Source organism: Oryctolagus cuniculus, chromosome 10, assembly GCF_964237555.1.
Source record: "Oryctolagus cuniculus chromosome 10, mOryCun1.1, whole genome shotgun sequence".
Classification (NCBI taxonomy): Eukaryota; Metazoa; Chordata; class Mammalia; order Lagomorpha; family Leporidae; genus Oryctolagus; species Oryctolagus cuniculus.
In genome coordinates this window covers 51,274,265-51,292,883 of record NC_091441.1, presented here as the reverse complement: position 1 = coordinate 51,292,883, position 18,619 = coordinate 51,274,265, and the positions used below count along the sequence as shown (strand labels likewise).

Below are 18,619 nucleotides of genomic sequence, written 5' to 3'. Positions count from 1 at the left end.
CTCTGGTGAAAATACCCAGATGCCTTGTCTTTCTGGAGCTGTCAGATCTGCAAACCTTAGTGTAAAGGGAGTGGTCTTCATGCCCAAGCTCGAGGAGGTGGTTGAATCCTTCCCAGTATTGCCCAACTGTGACCATCTGGCCTCTGGCCATGGGAAGCTTACTGCCGAGGGAGGTACAGCATTTACTTGGCAGCTCTGAGAATTCTTCCAAGTGTCTTCACTAGGAAGACTTGAATTTCCCTGTGACACCAAGTTATTTGTACTAAGTCTGCTCTCTGGGGTTAGGGTAATTTAAAAATTATATTTTGAAAGGCAGATCTTCGATCCACTGATTGACTCCCCAAATTCCCACAGGAGCCAGGGTTGGGCCAGGCCAAAGCCAGGAGCTTGGTAACTCTACTGGAGTCTCTGTGAGGGTGGCCAGGGCCCAGTCACTTGAGTGATCATCTGCCTCCCAGGGTGCATTAGCAGGAAGCTGGATTGGAAGTGGAGCAGCATTAAGTAAAATCAGGTGGAGCCCAACATTTCAGATATGACCCAATGAGTGCACTGTACAATTTGTGTCTGGCCCGGTACTCTAATGACTATTTTCTTAAATTTATTTGAAAGACAGAGTGCCAGAGATGGAGATTTTCTATCTGCTGGTTTACTCCCTACATGCCTGCAACAGCTGGGGCTGAGCCAGGTCAAAACCAGGAGTCTGGAGCTCCATCTGGGTCTCCCACGTGAGTGGCAGGAACCCAAGCACTTAGGCCATCGCCTACTGCCTTGCAGGTGCATCAGCAGGAAGCTGGATTGGAAGGGTGGAGTAGCTGGGGCTTGAGCAACACTCCAGTTTGGGACATGGGTGTCCCAGGCAGCAGCTTAGCCTGCTGTGCCATAACGCTCGTCCCTCTAACCACTATTAATGCAGCCTGCATTCGCTTCCTATTGCTGCTGTATCAAAGACCACACATTCGGTGTTTTAACACCGTAAAAATTAGTCTTTTACAGCTGGGGTCAGAGAAGAGAGTCAGGAGTCCCCCCCCCCCCCCCAATGAGTCTTTGAGGCTGTGCTGCTTCAGGGAGAGCATCCATTTCCTCGCCTTTTCAGACTCCCAGGGGCTGCCCATGGTTCTTGGCTCCTGGTTCTGCATCACTCCTACCTCTGCTTTTATTGCCACATCACCTTTTCTTGCCTGGACCCCCTTGCTTACCTCTTTAATGAGCAGGACCCTGGTAATGACACTGGACACAGCCAGACACACACACACACACACACGGAGGGGATGGGGAAGAGATGGGGGAGAGGGGGAGGTCTTCCATCCACTGGTTCATTCCCCAGATGCCTACAACACCAGGGCTACGCCAGGCTGAAGCCAGGAGACCAGACCCAGTCTGGGTCCCCCACACAGGTGGCAGGAACTCAATGACTTGAGTGATCACCTCCTGGCTCCCAGGGTGTGCATTAGCAGGAAGCTAGAATTGGAAGCAGAGCAGGGACTTGATCCCAAGGAGTCTGATACAGGCTGCAGGCATCCCGAGTGGTGTGTTAAACTGCTGCCTCTTTCTGGGAAATTCTAACTACTACTTCGTTTTCCTTGAACTTTCTTATTTTAAGTTCTGAATTTGTTACAACTGATGAAGAGAACCTGGATTCTCTCCACGAGTGTTTGATGTCCTCCTGTCCTTTCTGTGTCCCTTTGAACTGAGCATTCTGTTTCTGCACATGGCTCATTATCAATAAGATGGGATGTTGACTGCTCCAGCGGTTGTAAAGCCTGTAATTCTAACATCACCCAGCCCATCATGGTGGCATTTGCTCAGTGCCCTGTTGAAATACTATACATTTGGGTGGGACTTGGATGGGGGAAGGCTGGACTTCTAGGAGGGGCTCAGGGCTCCATACTTCCCTGGAATTCTCCTTAACTGTCTAGGGTTCTGGCCCCTTTATCTGTGAAATGGGAAAACGACAGGACAATTGCTTGCTTCTGGCCTTCATACTCTAGAAGTCTGATCCATCCACCATCTATCGGAACCCGAAGTTAACGACGCTAACAGGGCTTGGGGATGGATGTTCCAGTGATGCTGACTTGCTATTCCCCACCCCAACCAAATTCAGAAACCGTGTGTCTAATAATCAGCTGTGCAGTCTGGCCATGGATTGACAGTGTTGCCAGAATGCTCTTATCTGGCCTGAGTAAGTCAGGGAAACACTGACCCCTTTTAGACTTGGGCCCTGTGCAGAGGTTTCTGAAGGACCCTGTGAATGGCTATCACAGTGGGGACCAGAAGGTTCTGCACCTGGGACGTAGTCACATGGGCCTGGCCATGAACTGCTGGGTGCCAGGTGTTCTGCTTTCTCTGAACTCTCCTGGCTCTGTCTGGCTTTCAGGGTAGGGAAGCTGGTCCTTGCTGGGGAACGACTGGGTACATGTGGCTGCTCACCACGCTGAGTTGCTCGAAGCATCAGTGGCCCAGGGTCTGGAAGGTCTTGTTGTGTTACCTTTTTTTTTGTTTTGACAGGCAGATTTTTAGAGAAAGATCTTCCTTTCCATTGGTTCCACCCCTCAAATGACTGCTATGGCTGGCACGCTGCGCTGATCCTAAGCCAGGAGCCAGGTGCTTCTCCTGGTCTCCCATGGGGTGCAGGTCCCAAGCACTTGGGCCATCCTCCACTGCACTCCCTGGCCACAGCAGAGAGCTGGCCTGGAAGAGGGGCAACCGGGACAGAATCCGGCGCCCCAACCGGGACTAGAACCCGGTGTGCCAGCGCCGCAGGCAGAAGATTACCCAAGTGAGCCGCGGCGCCGGCCTTGTTGTGTTACCTTTTTCTGCTAGGTTAGGCTCATGCTGGCCACTCACTGTCTTGGCAGGCTCCCCACACGTGTCCTCCTCTGCTTTCCAACCCATGTGGCTAGTCTTGGCTCATCAGAAAACTTCCTGCAGAGTGGAGTCGGTCCTGTCGGCTGCCTCCTTTAGAAAACTCTGCCTTCTCCCTTAAGCAGGGGCACTTAATTTCATTATCTAAATCCCATGCTTTGAGCTTTTAACATGTTTGCTTTTAGAATCTCTAGCCCTCTGTTTATTCCTTTCTGGTCTCTGTATCTTCTCTATAAGCCTCAATTCTTAGCTGACCATGTCCCTGTGTGCACTCTCTTCCTATTTAATTGCTATATAAAAATCACATGTATTCATGGGGTACCATGTGCTGTTTCAATACTCTCAAGTTCTCGGTTGTCCTGGCTCTGCAATGCCTCCCCGGGCTGGCATTCTTTCACGTCTTCACCAGCAGGAGGGACTGCCCACCTGCTTCTTTGCCCCTAGTTCCTACTCAATGTTTCTCACCAGGAGGCCCTCCTCCCCGTCCAGTGGCACTGACTTCCGGCTTCTCCTGGAGGATTCCAACCTCAGATTTATCCTGTTGGCTTTTAAATGAAGCAGCAGCAGCAACAAAGTGTCTCTTTTATACCCTATCACTGTCTCTACCCCATTTTACACATCTCATACAGAAAGACTCTGGGGCACAGCAAGATGACAGGGTGCTGATGGCAGACCCATCTGCAGTCTGGAGCCACGCTCTGGCTTGGCAAGTCAGACGGACACTAGGCTACAGGAGTTAGGACTGAGGTCTAGCGCGTGATGGGGACGGGCTAGAGAGAGAGGCTATTTGGATGGGGCCAGGGCTGGGACTGGCTGCCCTGCCCTCCCTCCTCCTGTTCTTCTTCCCTGGTTGCTGCAGCGAAGCAGATAGCCTGCTTTGGAGGAGGGACGTGGACTTGGGTATGAACACCGGGCAACAACAGTCCCCACATCAGGGAGGAAGATGCTAGGTGGCAGCAGCTGAGCTCAGGTTGCAGCGGATGCTGGGAACGGGCATACCCTCAGACACTGGAGAAGGAGCTTCTTGGGGAGCCTACCCAGCCTGCATTTTGCCTTCTCCGAGTCCTGTCTGCAGGAGTAAGTACACAGAGGCTGTGTCTGTATTGCCACAACTGACTGGTGGGACTTCCACCATGGAGAGGACACTTATACTAATTCTACGAAAGCAGCTAGTAAATACTCCTCACCAACATTCCTGTTCTCTTTTCCTTATGATAGAATGCTAGTTCTCAATGCAGGGTGGATTTGACTCTAGAGGGCATCTGAAAATGTCTGGAGACATTCTTGCTTGTGCAGCTGGGAAGGGAGTGCTACTGACATTTAGTGGGGGAGAGGTAAGGAATACTGCTCAATACGCACACAGCATAGGGGATAGTCCCCTTACACCCCCAACAAAGAGTTATTTGGCTCACAATGTTAGCAATACCAAGGTTGAGAAAGTCTGAGCTTGGCTGAAATAAATTTTATTGTGGTCTCAAACACCTGTAACTTGCCCTGATCCAAGGGTCGGTTCCAGAATTATTAACAGTGGATCTAGTACACAGGCTTGCTAGTGTGATGTACTAGGAAGCACACACCTCACTGGAGGTATGCTCTTGCCAAAATGTTTAACTCCAACCCATCAGGCCTTTGGCTATCACTCCCAGCTCATAGGAAAGGAGGGGACAGGTTACTGACCTAAAACTCTGTATGATGGAGCCAACAAGACAAATCCAGATGGCAGGACACTTTGTGGGACAACTGTCCCTCTCTTTGTCAACTCAGTACCACATAAAAAGCCACCGTGTACAACATCGGCATTCCATACAGGCGCCAGTTCATGTCCTGGCTGCTCCACTTCCAGTCCAGCTCCCTGCTAATGGCTGGGAAAAGCAGCAGAAGATGGCCCAAGTGTTTAGGCCCAGATGAAGCCCCCTTCAACCTGGTTCAGCCCTAGCCATTATGGCCATCTGGAGAGTGAACCAGCAGATGGAAGATTTCTCTAACTCTTTCAAAATAAATCTTAAAAAAAAAAAAAAAAACCACAAACCTGGATACTGAAGTTTAAGGGATGAAACCGCAATCAGTATTGACAGCTACTGTCTTGGGAAAACCACGTGGAAAGGACATTTTGGGGTCAACCAGGGAAATATGGTTGCAAGATTGGAGGAAATAAAATTCTGATAAAATGGAAAAGTATGGATTATTGTCTGGAGGAAGCAGAGAAAAATACTGTGCAGGCTACACACTGAGGTTTCACCATTGGCAATTTGAGTGATGGGAATATAGTGTTTATTAAATCTTTTTTTTTGTTTTTACTTACCTGTATTTCAATTTTTCTACAATGTATACATACTTCTATAATAAAACCAACAGACTTTTGAACACAGGAATAGTGAAGTTGGGATTTGCTTGTCAGCAGATATTGATCTGTATCTGGTGAAGATTCATACAGAGAAAGCATAAAAGATATTACTATCATAGGGGGTACTATCCAAAGAAGATGTTTTAAAAAGAAGGCTGGAAATGAAAGAAAAAAATGTGTGTGTATGTACATATGTGTGCATGTGTCTATGCAGGAACTAAACGAACAATGAAGAAATCAGAATAACGTGGAGCAAGGGCAACTCAAGGAAAGAGGGAGGCTCAGAGAAATTCTGAAACTTCTTATCCAGAGAACAGACTGCAGTGGCTTCCAGTGGGAGCCAGGCCACAAGCAGCTTCCACTTAATTTCAATCTCAGAACACCATTTATCTAAATTGTTAACACTTGTGGAGTGAGAATTTGCTGTGCTATGGTTTCAAGGTTCATGTGCTTGCCCACCAGTGTTAAATGGCTGGAGAGAGTAGCACTCGCCTTGGCAAACCCAAAGGAGATTCTCTCCTCCCCAGAAAGCTGTGTCCCTCTCCAAGGTCGGGAGAAAAGCCACAGTGGGGAAGAAAGCACTCCTTTGTCAAGGTCATGTAGCTCCTGTGTGCACTTGGACCCACCTCGCCTAGACTGGACTGCCGCTGGTGCACTTCCAGCATCTGCCACAAGGGCTGAATGGTGTGGCCTGGCCTCCCTTCGCCTGCTGCTCCTCCCAGGCTCCAGGACACCCTGTAATTTACAGCCTGTCACCAGAGCTCCTGTGGGAAACACCGCAAGGCCCTGGGATACGTGAGTTTCATTTGACACGCTTTTGTTTTTTTCCCCCGAAGCGTGGGCTACAGCTAAATCCTCAACCAATTAAAGGGTGTGTGCTGTACTTAGAATTGATGAACGGCAGTCTTCGAGGGCTCTAGAATCCGTAGGAGCACATGAAAGGTACAGAGAAACAACTGTCCCAATCCCATGCGGGTGGGTGACGGCTGAGTCCAGGGGATGGTCCCTGGGATGAGCCACAGTCGACCTCCATGCGGAAGCTTTTCTCTCCCCGGCATCTAACCTGAGTGTCCTTGGAGCTAAGATAATGCTGGCCCTGTGGCTTTGTCTGAGAGCTAAACCAAAGCATGTGCTGCAAACTCCCAGCTCGCTTTGCGACAAATGAAAACAGTGATTGCTTTCTAAATGAAATTCCCAAAATATTTTGAGATCCCCAAAAGCCACATTGCTTTTAATAATGGGAACTATAAATTAATATATTACCCTGATGGATACACACACACACAGCTTAAATGATGGTATTATATATACATATGTTTAATGCTTTCTATATAGTCTTATATGATTTTAAATATAATTACACTGCCTACTTATGACTAGTCTTCCATGATTTTTTTGGCCCTTTTCTGTTGTATTTAACTTATTACTAAGCAATGATTAGGGACATAGCACACAATGTTCTCTTTTTTGTTTTTAAAGATTTTATTTATTAGAAAGGCAGAGTTAGGCAGAGGCAGAGAAGTCTTCCATCTGCTGGTTTACTCCCCAATCAGGTGCAATGGCTAGTTGAGAGGATCTGAAGCCAGGAGCCAGGAGCTGCTTCCGTGTCTCCTACATTGGTGCAGGGGCCCAAGGACTTGGGCCATCCTCTACTGCTTTCCTAGGCCATAGCAGAGAGCTGGATTGGAAGAGGAGCAGCTGGGGTACGAACCAGCCACAGGCAGAGACTTAGCCTGCTAGGCCACAGTGCTGGCCTCATAATGTTCTCTTAAAACATATGAAAGTGTCTGTCTAGAGAATCTTGCAATGCTGAGGCCAGCACTGTGGTACAGTGGCTAAGCTGCTGCTTGTGACACTGGCATCTTACAGTGCTAGTTCAAGTCCCCACTGTCCCAATTCCACTCCAGCTCCCTGTTAATGAGCCTGGGAAAGCAACAGAGGATGGCCCATGTGGTTGGGCCCCTGCCACCCACAGAGGAGACTCAGTTCCTGACTCCTAGCTTCAACCCGGCCCCACCCTGCCCATTTGGGAACAACCAACAGATGGAAGATCTCCCCTCCTTTCTTCCTCTCCCCCTCCCCATTCACTCTGTCAGTTAAATAAATAAGTGTTTAAAGGCAGCCGGTGCAATGGTTAAGACCTGGCTTGGGATGCCCACATCCCATATCGGAGTGCCTGGGTCTGAGTCCCAGCTCCACTTTTGATTCCAGCTTCCTGTTACTGTGCACCCTGGGAGGCAGCATGTGATGGCTCAAGTACTTGGGTTCCTATTACCCACATGGGAGACCTGGATTGAATTCCTAGCTACCTGTTTTGGTCCAGCCCTGCCTCAGCTTATGTAGGCATTTGGGGGATTTACCAGCGGGTGGAAGATCTCTGTCTCTGTTTCTATCTCTCTGCCTTTCAAATAAAATGAAAGTAAACAATATACATAAAATATTCTGAGTCCAAGTACAAGACTGTATATGATCAGGTTTGAGTTAACTGGTATGAACCAGAGTCTAGTTTGAATGTGAGAACCACTCCACACATCTGTTTAGGGGTGGGGTGCAACCTTTTGCCTGTGCAGGGCCATTTGAATATTTTATAACATCACTCGCAGGCCACATAAAATTAACCTGCCGTACCACCTGTGGTTGCCTTGGCAGGGCCGGACCAAATGATTCTGTGGGCCTTGTGTGGCCCATGGGCTGGACGTCCCCCACCCCGGTTATGTGTCCATGCACTCATTTACTCGGGCCACAGATAGTCACATGCACAACATGTGGGTGCTGAGCCACAGTGGCGGACGCTGCTGGTCCGCGATTCCCCACGCTTACCCCTTGCCTGCTTTTCTCAGCAAGAGGCTGAAAAGGAGAGGCGTCACGTTCTCGGCCTCCTCTGAAGTTAGGGGGGTTCTGTCCTGGCCAACGAACCACAAAAGGCCAGTCTTCCAGTGGACCTTCTGCCAGGGACGGAGTCTTATGAAAAGCCTTTTACTCAGTTTGTCCCGCCCTGAAGGAGGACACGAGGGCTGGGGGCTGTTGTGGCTGTCGTTTTACAACCCTGAGATGACAGGCATGAGGCCAGGATGTCAACACTGAGGACGGCAAGGCCAAAAGACAGGGTCTGGGTCTGTGACGACACCACTGAGCACACACCATGGACGTCTGACGCACGTGAGATACACACGTGCCCATTCGTTCCAGCCACAGTGGCCTGGCTGCTGACTGGTAACTCACAGCTGGCTATAAAGTGCTTCCCTACAGCGACAGAGGATTACACATGTGTGTGCGAGACCAAAGAGGATCACACGGCCCAGGCTAGCCTAAGCTGGACTGTTCAGAGGAGCCAGGGGAAGGCTGTGGGGACAGAATGCTCTTCTCTGAAGGGGGCAGCAAGGGCTGTGTTTGAGGAACTAAGAGGAGTCCTCCAGGGCATGTGTGCAGGGTTAAGTGTTCACTGCCTTCGCTTTGGCCTTAGTCAATGGGGTGTTCTCTAACCCAGCCATTATCCTAGAATGCGGGATGAGGCCGGCACCGTGGCTCACTAAGCTAATCCTCTGCCTGTGGCGCCGGCACACCAGGTTCTGTCCCAGTTGCTCCTCTTCCAGTCCAGCTCTCTGCTGTGGCCTGGGAGTGTAGTGGAGGATGGCCCAGGTCCTTGGACCCTGCACCCACATGGGAGACCAGGAGGAAGCACCTGGCTCTTGGCTTCGGATCGGCGCGGCATGTGGGCCATGGCGGCCGTTTGGGGGTGTGAACCAATGGAAGGAAGACCTTTCTCTCTTGTCTCTCTCTCACTAACTCTGCCTGTCAAAAAAAAAAGGGGGGGGGGGATGAAATTCTCACTCAAAGGAATGAAATGGCATGGAGGAAAACATGGCAGAGACCCAAGAGCTGGCATGCAACGGAAAAGTTGTGTACGCTGGCAAATACTGCTGTAGAGTCGCAGGGAAGGACCACGCAGGAAACAGCCTCTCCATACACTTCCCCACCCCGCGGGGCGAGCGAGAGATCATCACTGATGAAGCGGCTGGCTTTCATTTAGGAGCCATGTTGCACAAGCCAGGCCCTCATGTCTTCAGACTCGGAATCCTGTTCAGTGTGGTAAGCTGGAGCCTTGGGAGGGCCCTAAGAATTGCTACGGGCCAGGGAGCCTGCCCCGGGCTCATTCCAGGGCTAAAGGGAGCTCTGCACGCTCGCTGCGGTTAGGACTCTCTTGTTTTCCTGCCAAATGCAGAGCTGTTTCCATGTAAAGTGAGTGTGTACATGATGGAATTGCTCTATGCTCTCTTTTCCATTTGGCTAATAATCCTTGGCGTGTGCACCACTGTTCAAATTCCTGAAGGAGAGGTGATTGCACTCTTTTCTGCATTTATATGAAGGCTCTTCAAAAGTTAATGAAAAATATGTATTATGAAAAAACTCTGCATGGATTTCAAGTTTTGTTTTTGTACCAAAATAACCTTTCATTTCTGTTTTCTGTGAAGTTTTTGAAGTACCCTCATCTGCACATTCACACATGATTTTTATATAAGTGGGAACATACTATACATATTATTTTGCAATTTAATACTTCTACCAAAAAATAAAATTTTGTTTTTTCTCTCCCCATATATCAACAGATATGTGTCAACCACATTCCTTTAAACTATTCCACAGTATTGATGTTCTACAATATTTATAACATCTGCCACCATTGGATTTTTGTGTTCAGTTTTTGCTCTTATAAACATGATTGTAGCAAACACCCTAGGAGCCGGCACTGTGGCATAGTAGGCCGAGCCTCCGCCTGCAGTGCTGGCATCCCATATGGGTACTGATTTGAGTCTCTGCTCCTCTGCTCTGATCCAGCACCCTGCTAATGGCCTGGGAAAGCAGTGACCCAAGTGCTGAGTCCCTGTACACGTGTGGGAGACTCCGAAGAAGCTCCTGGCTTCGGATCTGCTCAGCTCTAGCCGTTGTGGCCACCTAGGGAGTGAAAAGCAGATGGAAGGCCTTTCTGTCTCTTCTCTCTGTCTATAACTACTTCTCAAGGAAATAAAAAAAAAAATCTTTTTTAAAAATCCTACATATATCTTTTCACATTTATGTCAATGTTCCTATAAATTGATATGAAATCACTAGACCTGAGAGTATATATTTGAAATTTTAATAACTACTGCTGAATTGCCCTCAAATAATTTTCACTGCTAATCATATGGCATATTATCAAACTTTTAAATTCTTGCTGATCTAACAGATTAAAGAAAAAGGTCTCATTTTTGTTTCCGAGATACTAGAGATTGAATAGCTTTTTTTCTTTGAAAGATTTATTTATTTATTTGAGAGGCAGAGTTACAGACAGAGGGAGAGATAGATCTTCCATCCACTGATTCACTCCCCAAATGGCCTCATCAGCTGGAGCTGAGTGGATCTGTAGCCAGGGCCCAGGTATTTCTTCCAGGTTTCTAGGTCTCCCACATGAATACAAGGGACCAAAGCACTGAGACCATCCTCCACTGCTTTCCCAGGACATTAGTGGGGAGCTGGATCAGAAGCAGAGCACCTAGGATTTGAACCAGAGCCCATATGGGGAGCAGTTGCTGCAGGCAGAGGCTTAACCTACTACACCACGGTGGCGCTGCCAGAGATTGAATAGCTTTTCAAATGTTTACTGGTAGGGCAGGTGTTGCTCAGGGGATAAGCCCCCACTTGGGATGCCTGAAGCCCATATCCGAGTGCCTGGTTTGGGGAACTGCCTGGAATCCTGGCTATTCTATGCTTCCCTTCATTTTTTTTTTTTTAATACTTATTTATTTACTTATTTGAAAGGCAGAGTTACAGAGAGGCCAGAGGCAGAGAGAGACATTTTCCATCTGCTGGTTCACTCCCCAGATGGCTGCAATGGCTGGAGCTGCGCTGATCTGAAGCCAGGAGCCAGGAGCTTCTTCTGGGTCTCCCATGCAGGTGCAGGAGCCTAAGGACCTGGGCCATCTTCTACTGCTTTCCCAGGCCATAGCAGAGAGCCAGATCAGAAGTGAAGCAGCCGGGACTCAAACCGGCATCTGTATGGGATGCTGGCACTACAGGCGGCGGCTTTACCTGCTACGCCACAACGCCAGCCCCCCATTTCAATGCACCTGAAGCAGCAGATTATGGTCCAAGTACTTGGGTTCCTGCCACCCACATGTGAGACTCAGAGGGAGTTCCAGACCCCTACCTTCAGCCTGGTCTAGCCCTGGCTGCTACAGGCATTTGAGGAGTAAGCAGGTGGATGGAGGATCTCTCTCTCTATCCTCTCCATGTAACTCTGTCTTGCAAATAAATTTTTAAAAAATGGTTACTGGTAATTTCTAATTTTTGTCTTTGGGAAGATTTGTATAGCTAGAAGTGTTTCCCACTATACTGTTTGTATTTCTTATAATTTTTAGGAGTTCTTTTGTTGCAAGTATTTGACACTAGTCTTTCATTTGTACATGGTGTCTTTAAAAAAGTTGTCAAAGGACATCTTTCAGGTATTAAGTCTTGCTTAGGTAGGCCCTCTCTTCCTCAGAATTATACTGTAAGACATCCCTTCATACTTCTTCTAGTACTTTTATGGCTTCAGTTCTTCTTACGTTTTAGTTCAGGGGTTTTGTGAACTTGGGATGCGCGGCAGGGCTCTGGCTTGGTGATTTTCTCCGGTGTCTCAGTGCCAATGACTGACTATTCCTTTCTTTTTCCACTGATTTGAAAAACCACCTTTACTTTCAAATTCCTGTGTGCACACACTCTGTGCATGGACCTTACTCTTCGCCATTGTTCTACTTGTATTTCGGCCCTGCTGGCATTGGCCTTGTAAATTAATGCAGCTCGTATAGTATGCTCTGATGTTGGTACAACACATTGCCATCAACATCAGTAATATGACCCTCATGATTTTTTATAACCTTATTCTTAACTTTTCTTTCCTTCTACACAAACTTTATAAATGTGGTGAATTTCATTTTGCCAAAACTTCTTACTTAAAAGGCTATGTGTTGGAGGCACAGAGTAATTGGAGGATAAGTGCCATTTGCATACTGAGGCTTTCCATCCAGAAAGATAGAATGATCCTTTATTTATTCAACTCTGCTTTCAGACGTGTGTGTGTGTGTGTGTGTTTTTTAACCAGGTTTGCATATTTCTTGTTAGGTTTATTCTAGATGTGAGCATTTTTGTTGTATTTTTCCATTATATATTATGACTAACTCTGGCTGTTCTATCAGAAAGCTGCCCATTAGAATATAGTGATTCTGAATTTAGATGCTTTAATGAGTTTTTTAGATTGGTTTTAATAGGATTTAGTTGTTCTTTAGAACCTTCTATTTGGGGAGACCTCAGCTGCAAAAAAATACATTGTCATATATTCCCTTCTAATATTAACACTGTTCTCTTTATCCAATTCCATTGCCTGGAGTTTTGAGCGCAATGTGGGAATGATTGTAGTGTGACTGGCTTTAACACACATTAAAGGGAACAATTTTTAAATTTGTTAAGATGTGCTTTAGATTTCTAGGAGAAAAAGTCTTCAAGTTGAGGAGGTTTCCTTTTATTTTCTAGCTCACTCAGACTTATCAGAAATGACCTGAATTTAATCAACTTTTTTTTTTTCAATTTGCTAAAATGAATTGCAATCTAACCCTTTATATCCGAAGTGATCTTCTGCTCGCGTGGAACTTCAATGACCATACCACCTGTTTCATGAGGACCAGGCACCATGTCAAGGAGACCCCTGATACTACCTGACTTGGCCTGGGTTGAAACTGTAGCACTAGCAGTATTTCGTGGAGTACCTCCAGATAAACCACCTTTTCCTGTGACTGGTAATGTAATGCAGATCCCTCACCTTGAAATCATCAGGAATGAGGAGTTTAGACGTTCGTAGAAAATTCAAGATATATCTGAACATCTGTCCATCTCTGTCGATGAAATAGTGCTGTTTGAGACTGTCCAAGACGATGGGCTCCGTACCGTCGAAAAGTCTTCCGATTCTGTGACAGGAAAGAGGGACCGGTGAGGACAATCAGATAACTGTTTGGTGCCTAAGACTCAGAACTGTGGTTTTGCCGGGGTCAAAGGGAGCACTTTAGAAGACAGCACTCAGGAGCAATCACCCAGTAATTGCTGTGGTTCTCCGAGAAGTGTTGGTCCCAGCTTGTCTAATATCTCAGGACCAGATAATTCAAAATAGGCTCCGGTTTTCTCAAGTATATTCCTTTATTCACTGCCTTTACCTGCAAAGGAAGTGTTCCTGACACGGTGCTTATGGCTCGGCGCTGTCTCTGTGATGGACGGTCATGTTTTTCCCTCTGTGTTGCTTAAAACAGCCTTCTCTGCCACTTACTATGGTACTGCTCCAAAGCGCCTTTTAAATAATGCTTCTAAAAAGGCAATTGTGTTTTTAAGAAATCTGTTTTCTCCAGCAATGAATCTCAAACTTTCTAAAATAATGCCCATATGCTTTCTATTTATTATAAAAAATTGATTCATCTAGGAGAAAACATCTTCCATTAACAATATATAGCTCATTATCTTTAGGTGCCAGCAAAAAATTAACAGTGAGGCATCATCATAAGAAAATAAATTATTTGGCCATCCCCGAGTGTGATCTAATTCTAGAACATAAATAGATATGGATTTTCTTTTTTAAACAGGAATCCACAGTATGTTTTCTCCATTTTTAGTTACCGTTCATACAGTATGCTACAGATAAAGCGTTTCACACCCATTATCATTTATCTCGTTAAGAAAGGCTGAACCTACACCCTTTAGTATATAATTGGTTAACAAAAAGTAGTCACATCTACCCTGGGAATAGAGGGCTGCTAGTTAATGCTCTACAAACATCCTATTTCAGAAAGTAGAGTTTATATACTGGAGATTCCTTTATCAAAAGGTGCATTTTACTTTTCATCAACGGTGTAGGCAGACATATGGTTCCATTTTTAAATGAAAAGCAATTGCTGATCTCACAGCAAATCCATCTCCGATTTGGAACACTTTATTGCTTTGAAGGTGATTTTGAAATCACACATTTTCTAATCTTATGTTGAAATGGAACGGGTATAATAGCAAATCAGAAACCACCCCTCAGGGGCCAGCACTATGGTGCAGCAGGTTAAGCTGCCACAGATCCCAAATGCTGGTTTGAATCCTGGCTACTCCGCTTCTGATCCATTCCTGCCAGTGCGCCCAGGGAAGTCCATGATGCCCCAAGTACTTCGGTCCCTACCACCCCCATGAAAGACCAGGCTCCTGGCCTGGCCTAGACCTGATTTCAGCCATCTGGGAGGTAAAGCAGCAGATGAAAGATCGACATCTTTCTCTCTGTATATCCCTCTCTGTGACTCTGCCTTTTTCTTTTCTTTTCTTTCTTTTTTTTTTTTTTTCTTAATATTATTTGAAAGGCAGAGGCAGAGAGGGAGAAAAGGAGAGAGTAAGAGAGAGAAAGTCTTCCATCTGCTCGTTTACTCCCCAAAGAACCAAAATGGGCCAAGCTGGGCCTATCTGTAGCTGGGAGCTTCTTCCAGGTCTCCCACACAGGTGCAGGGGCCCAAGGACTTGGACCAGCTTGTACTGCTTTCCCAGGCCATAGCAGAGAGCTGGATCAGAAGTGGAGCAGCCAGGACTTGAACTGGCACCCATATGGGATGTGGTGTCATAGGTGGCAGCTTTACCCACTATGCCACAGCACCGGCCCTGACTCTGCCTTCTAAACAAACAAGAAAGCTGCTTCTCTCCCTCTACTCCCACACAAAGGTATGTGAATTTGTTTCAATAAAAATCTTCTAAAGATAATTTTAAAACTCATGTTCTATCTGAAGGTACTAACTACAAAGAAGAGAGCCACAATAGGGTTATACTTTTAAAACTCAACAAATTCTTCTGAGCTTGTGTTTTTGTCCAGCTTTCCATGAATTGGCCATGACTATCCAGGGTGTGGATTACGACCACGGTGGGTCCTTTCACCGCATGCTACCTAGTCATTTGTTTTTCATTGACACATCAATCAAGCTACACTGTATTAGTCACTTACTTGGAGAGCTTCCAAGGCACTCTGATTCAGGATGGGAAAGAATGAGACTTGTTTGCCTGTTATTAAAGCATTTTACTCTTCCCTACTAATAAGATGATAAATGTACAGTTGACAGGGGAAGAAAAGGGAACTGTGTTAATTAAGTGCCTTCTAGATGACTTGCACTATCCTTAGCACTCTCTCTATGCGTAACAAATCCATCACCCTCATTTTGAAGATGAAGAAACAGGACGATGAGTAACTTGCCTAACAAGTTAAGTAAGAGATTTGTTCACAGCTCCTTTGATCCTAAAGGGGCCTCCCACTCATGAGAGGAATGAAAAGAATGGCCACAATCAGGTGAAAGCTTTTGGTTTAGTTTTTATTTCTATCATGCATCTGTTGAGCAAGAACTTTACAGTGAAATCTAAGCACCTGTACTGATTATTTTGTGGCCTGAAGTAAATCAGTATCAGTGGTCTCAAGTCACTTTCATAAATAAAGAGACAAAAAATTGGTACTTGGGGCTGGCGCTGTGGCATAGTAGGCTAAGCCTCTACCTGCAGTGCTAGCATCCCATATTTATTTTATTTATTAATATAAAATATTAAATATATATTTTATTAATTGAAAGAGTTACACAAAAAGAAGGAGAGGCAGAGAACAAGGTCTTCCATCCACTGGTTCACTTCTCAATTGGCGGCAACAGCTGGAGCTGTGCCCATCCAAAGCCAAGAGCCAGGATCTTCTTCCTGGTCTCCCACATGGGTGCAAGGGCCCAAGGGCTTGGGCCATCTTCCATTGCTTTCCCATAGCAGAGAGCTAGAGTGGAAGTGGAGCAGTTGGGACTCGAACCAGTGCCCATTTGGGATGCTGGCACTTCAGGCAGCGGCTTTACCAGCTATGCCACAGCGCTGGCCCCAGACTAGCATCCCTATGGGTGCCAGTTTGTGTCCCAGCTGCTCCACTTCCAATCCAGCTCTCTGCTATGGCCTGGGAAAGCAGCAGAAGTACTTGGGCCCTGCACCTGCATGGAAGACCTGGAAGAAGCTCCTGGCTTCAGATTGGCTCAGCTTTGGCCATTGCAGCCATTTAGGGAGTGAACCAGTAATGGAAAACCTTTCTCTGTCTCTCCCTCTCTCTGTCTGTAACTCTACCTTTCAAATAAATAAATGAAAAACACAGCATTTAAAAAAATTGGTACTTCATTCTTATGCAAATCTATGCTGTATATTTTTATTTTCAGTGCCCATTTTCAAGGTTAGATTTGGATGCACCCAAGCACATCCAAGTGACTAATTTATACTGAGTGAATACAGGAGTCAGGACTGAGGAGTGTGGGGTAGGAATGAGGCTTGGCCAGCTATTATCTGTGATCTGGGTAAACTGACGTCTCGGCATCTCCAGTTCTTTCCCAAAATTTATTTTATATATTAACCTTAAGTATTTCTCAGGACTGACGAGAAAATTCAGTGGTGATTGCAGTCATAGAGGGTACTGCAAGCTACAGATCCAAATATCTGTGAAAGTAGCTCTGAGAGGCACGAAGGAGCAGGAGCTAGGGAGGAAAAACGGTGGAAGCGGATGCTTACAGATCTTTCCACAGCAGAAGAGTCACTGAAGTGGCTCTTAGAATGCAAACGGCAAGCCATAACCAAAAGAACTCTAGCAGATAAAAAAAAAAAAAAAAAAAAAGTGGTGTGCATGCAATCGGAGGCCTCTTCATTCCAGACTTTGGTGAAGAAATAAAGATCAAAGGAAGGAGCAGGAGTGCAATCTGAACAGGGGCCGTGCACACCGGAAAGGCTGGCCCGGGGCGTGAACTGCAGGTGGCTGTGCCTCCGGGCAAGGCAGAGGGAAGTAGAATCTCCTGCATGGAGCAAATTGGGCCAAAGGAGACGAGAAGCTGAGGAAGGGTTGGAATGCCCATCGCAGAAGCGGGACCGCGTCTGAGGGTGTTGTGAGCAGCAGGGGGGTCTTCGCTGAGCACCCAACTCATGTTTGTGTCTTTCCAGAAAGTCATGTTTCCTTGATTATTCTAACCAAAACAGCAGCAGGAGTCACAGGTCTGAGGACTCCAAGGCACCCTGAGGTGACTGCCCTCTGGTAGTCCTAAGCGAGGGCAAACTTAGGTAAATGGCAAATTCTTAGCCTATTGGATTAACATTACATTAAGTTAATCATATAATCCGAGCAAGCAATGAAGCAATACACTGAATTCACAACCCCTCTTCTAAGAACATTAAGTAAAACAATCTGGGGCTAGCATTATGGCTTATAAGGTTAAGCTGCTGCTTCTGACACCAGCATTCCATATCAAAGTCCTGGCTGCTCCACTTCCAGCCCAGCTCCCCACTAATATGCCTGGGAAGGCAGCAGCAGGTGGCCCAAGTGCTTGGACCCATGCACCATGTGGGATACCTGGATGAAGTTCCAGGCTCCTGGCTTTGGCTTAACCCAGCCACAGATGTTGCAGCCATTTGGCAAGTGAACCAGCAGACAAAAGATATCTTTCTCCAACCACACTTCACCCCAGTCTCTCCTCCTCTCTGTCACTCTGCCTTTCAAATAAAATAAGCTTTCAAAAAAGATCTAAATTAACAATTTTTTTGGACAGGCAGAGTGGATAGTGAGAGAGAGAGAGAGAAAGGTCTTCCTTTTGCCATTGGTTCACCCTCCAATGGCTGCGATGGCTGGCGCACTGGGGCCGGCGCATCGCGCTGGTCCTAAGGCAGGAGCCAGGTGCTTCTCCTGGTCTCCCATGGGGTGCAGGGCCCAAGCACTTGGGCCATCCTCCACTGCCTTCCCGGGCCACAGCAGAGAGCTGGCCTGGAACAGGGGCAACTGGGACAGAATCTGGCGCCCCGACCGGGACTAGAACCCGGTATGCCGGTGCCGCAAGGCGGAGGATTAGCCTAGTGAGCCGTGGCGCCGGCCTAAATTAACAATTAGTAGTAATCACATCGAGGACAGCTGGTGGATTCAGGAGTTAGATGCAGAATGTGAAGGTAACCAATCAGTTGAAAGCACTGGGCAGATGCAGTGTGGCGGGCTGGTCCTGGCCAGTGGGTCTCGAGGTACAGGTGGAGGTTCCCTTCAGCTGCAGCAAGTGCTTCGTTCTCATCACGCATCCACAGCGCTCTGCTCTGGCCTTGGATTCAAAATGTTACGCAGCGCCATGGCACATGCCAGGTTACTGGGCCACATGCAGCTTCCTGAGACAAAGGTGTCTCACTTGCCTCACTGTCTGAAATTGGTCCTCTTTATGTGTGCTTTTCTCAAGGCTTCCAGTCTTTCCAGGAAATGCAGACATGAGTCTGCATAAATCCTGTTAATATAGTTTTATCTATGTTTGCAGATGCGGGCCTTAATTTCTAGAGTTGATACATTTTTCTATTTTTATGTAGTCATGC

The 18,619-nt window shown here is 46.8% G+C and overlaps 1 protein-coding gene across 5 annotated transcripts in view; it reads right to left on the bottom strand.

Annotated features, from left to right (window-relative positions):
- KCTD1 (potassium channel tetramerization domain containing 1) overlaps positions 1-18,619 on the bottom strand; it is a 214,721-nt gene that overhangs the window by 8,681 nt on the left and 187,421 nt on the right. For all 5 annotated transcript variants that reach the window (XM_070050358.1, XM_070050357.1, XM_070050359.1 and 2 more), the window contains exon 3: positions 13,038-13,182. In XM_070050358.1, the coding sequence (XP_069906459.1) occupies positions 13,038-13,182 (145 nt within the window). The remainder of the gene's footprint in view (positions 1-13,037; positions 13,183-18,619) is intronic.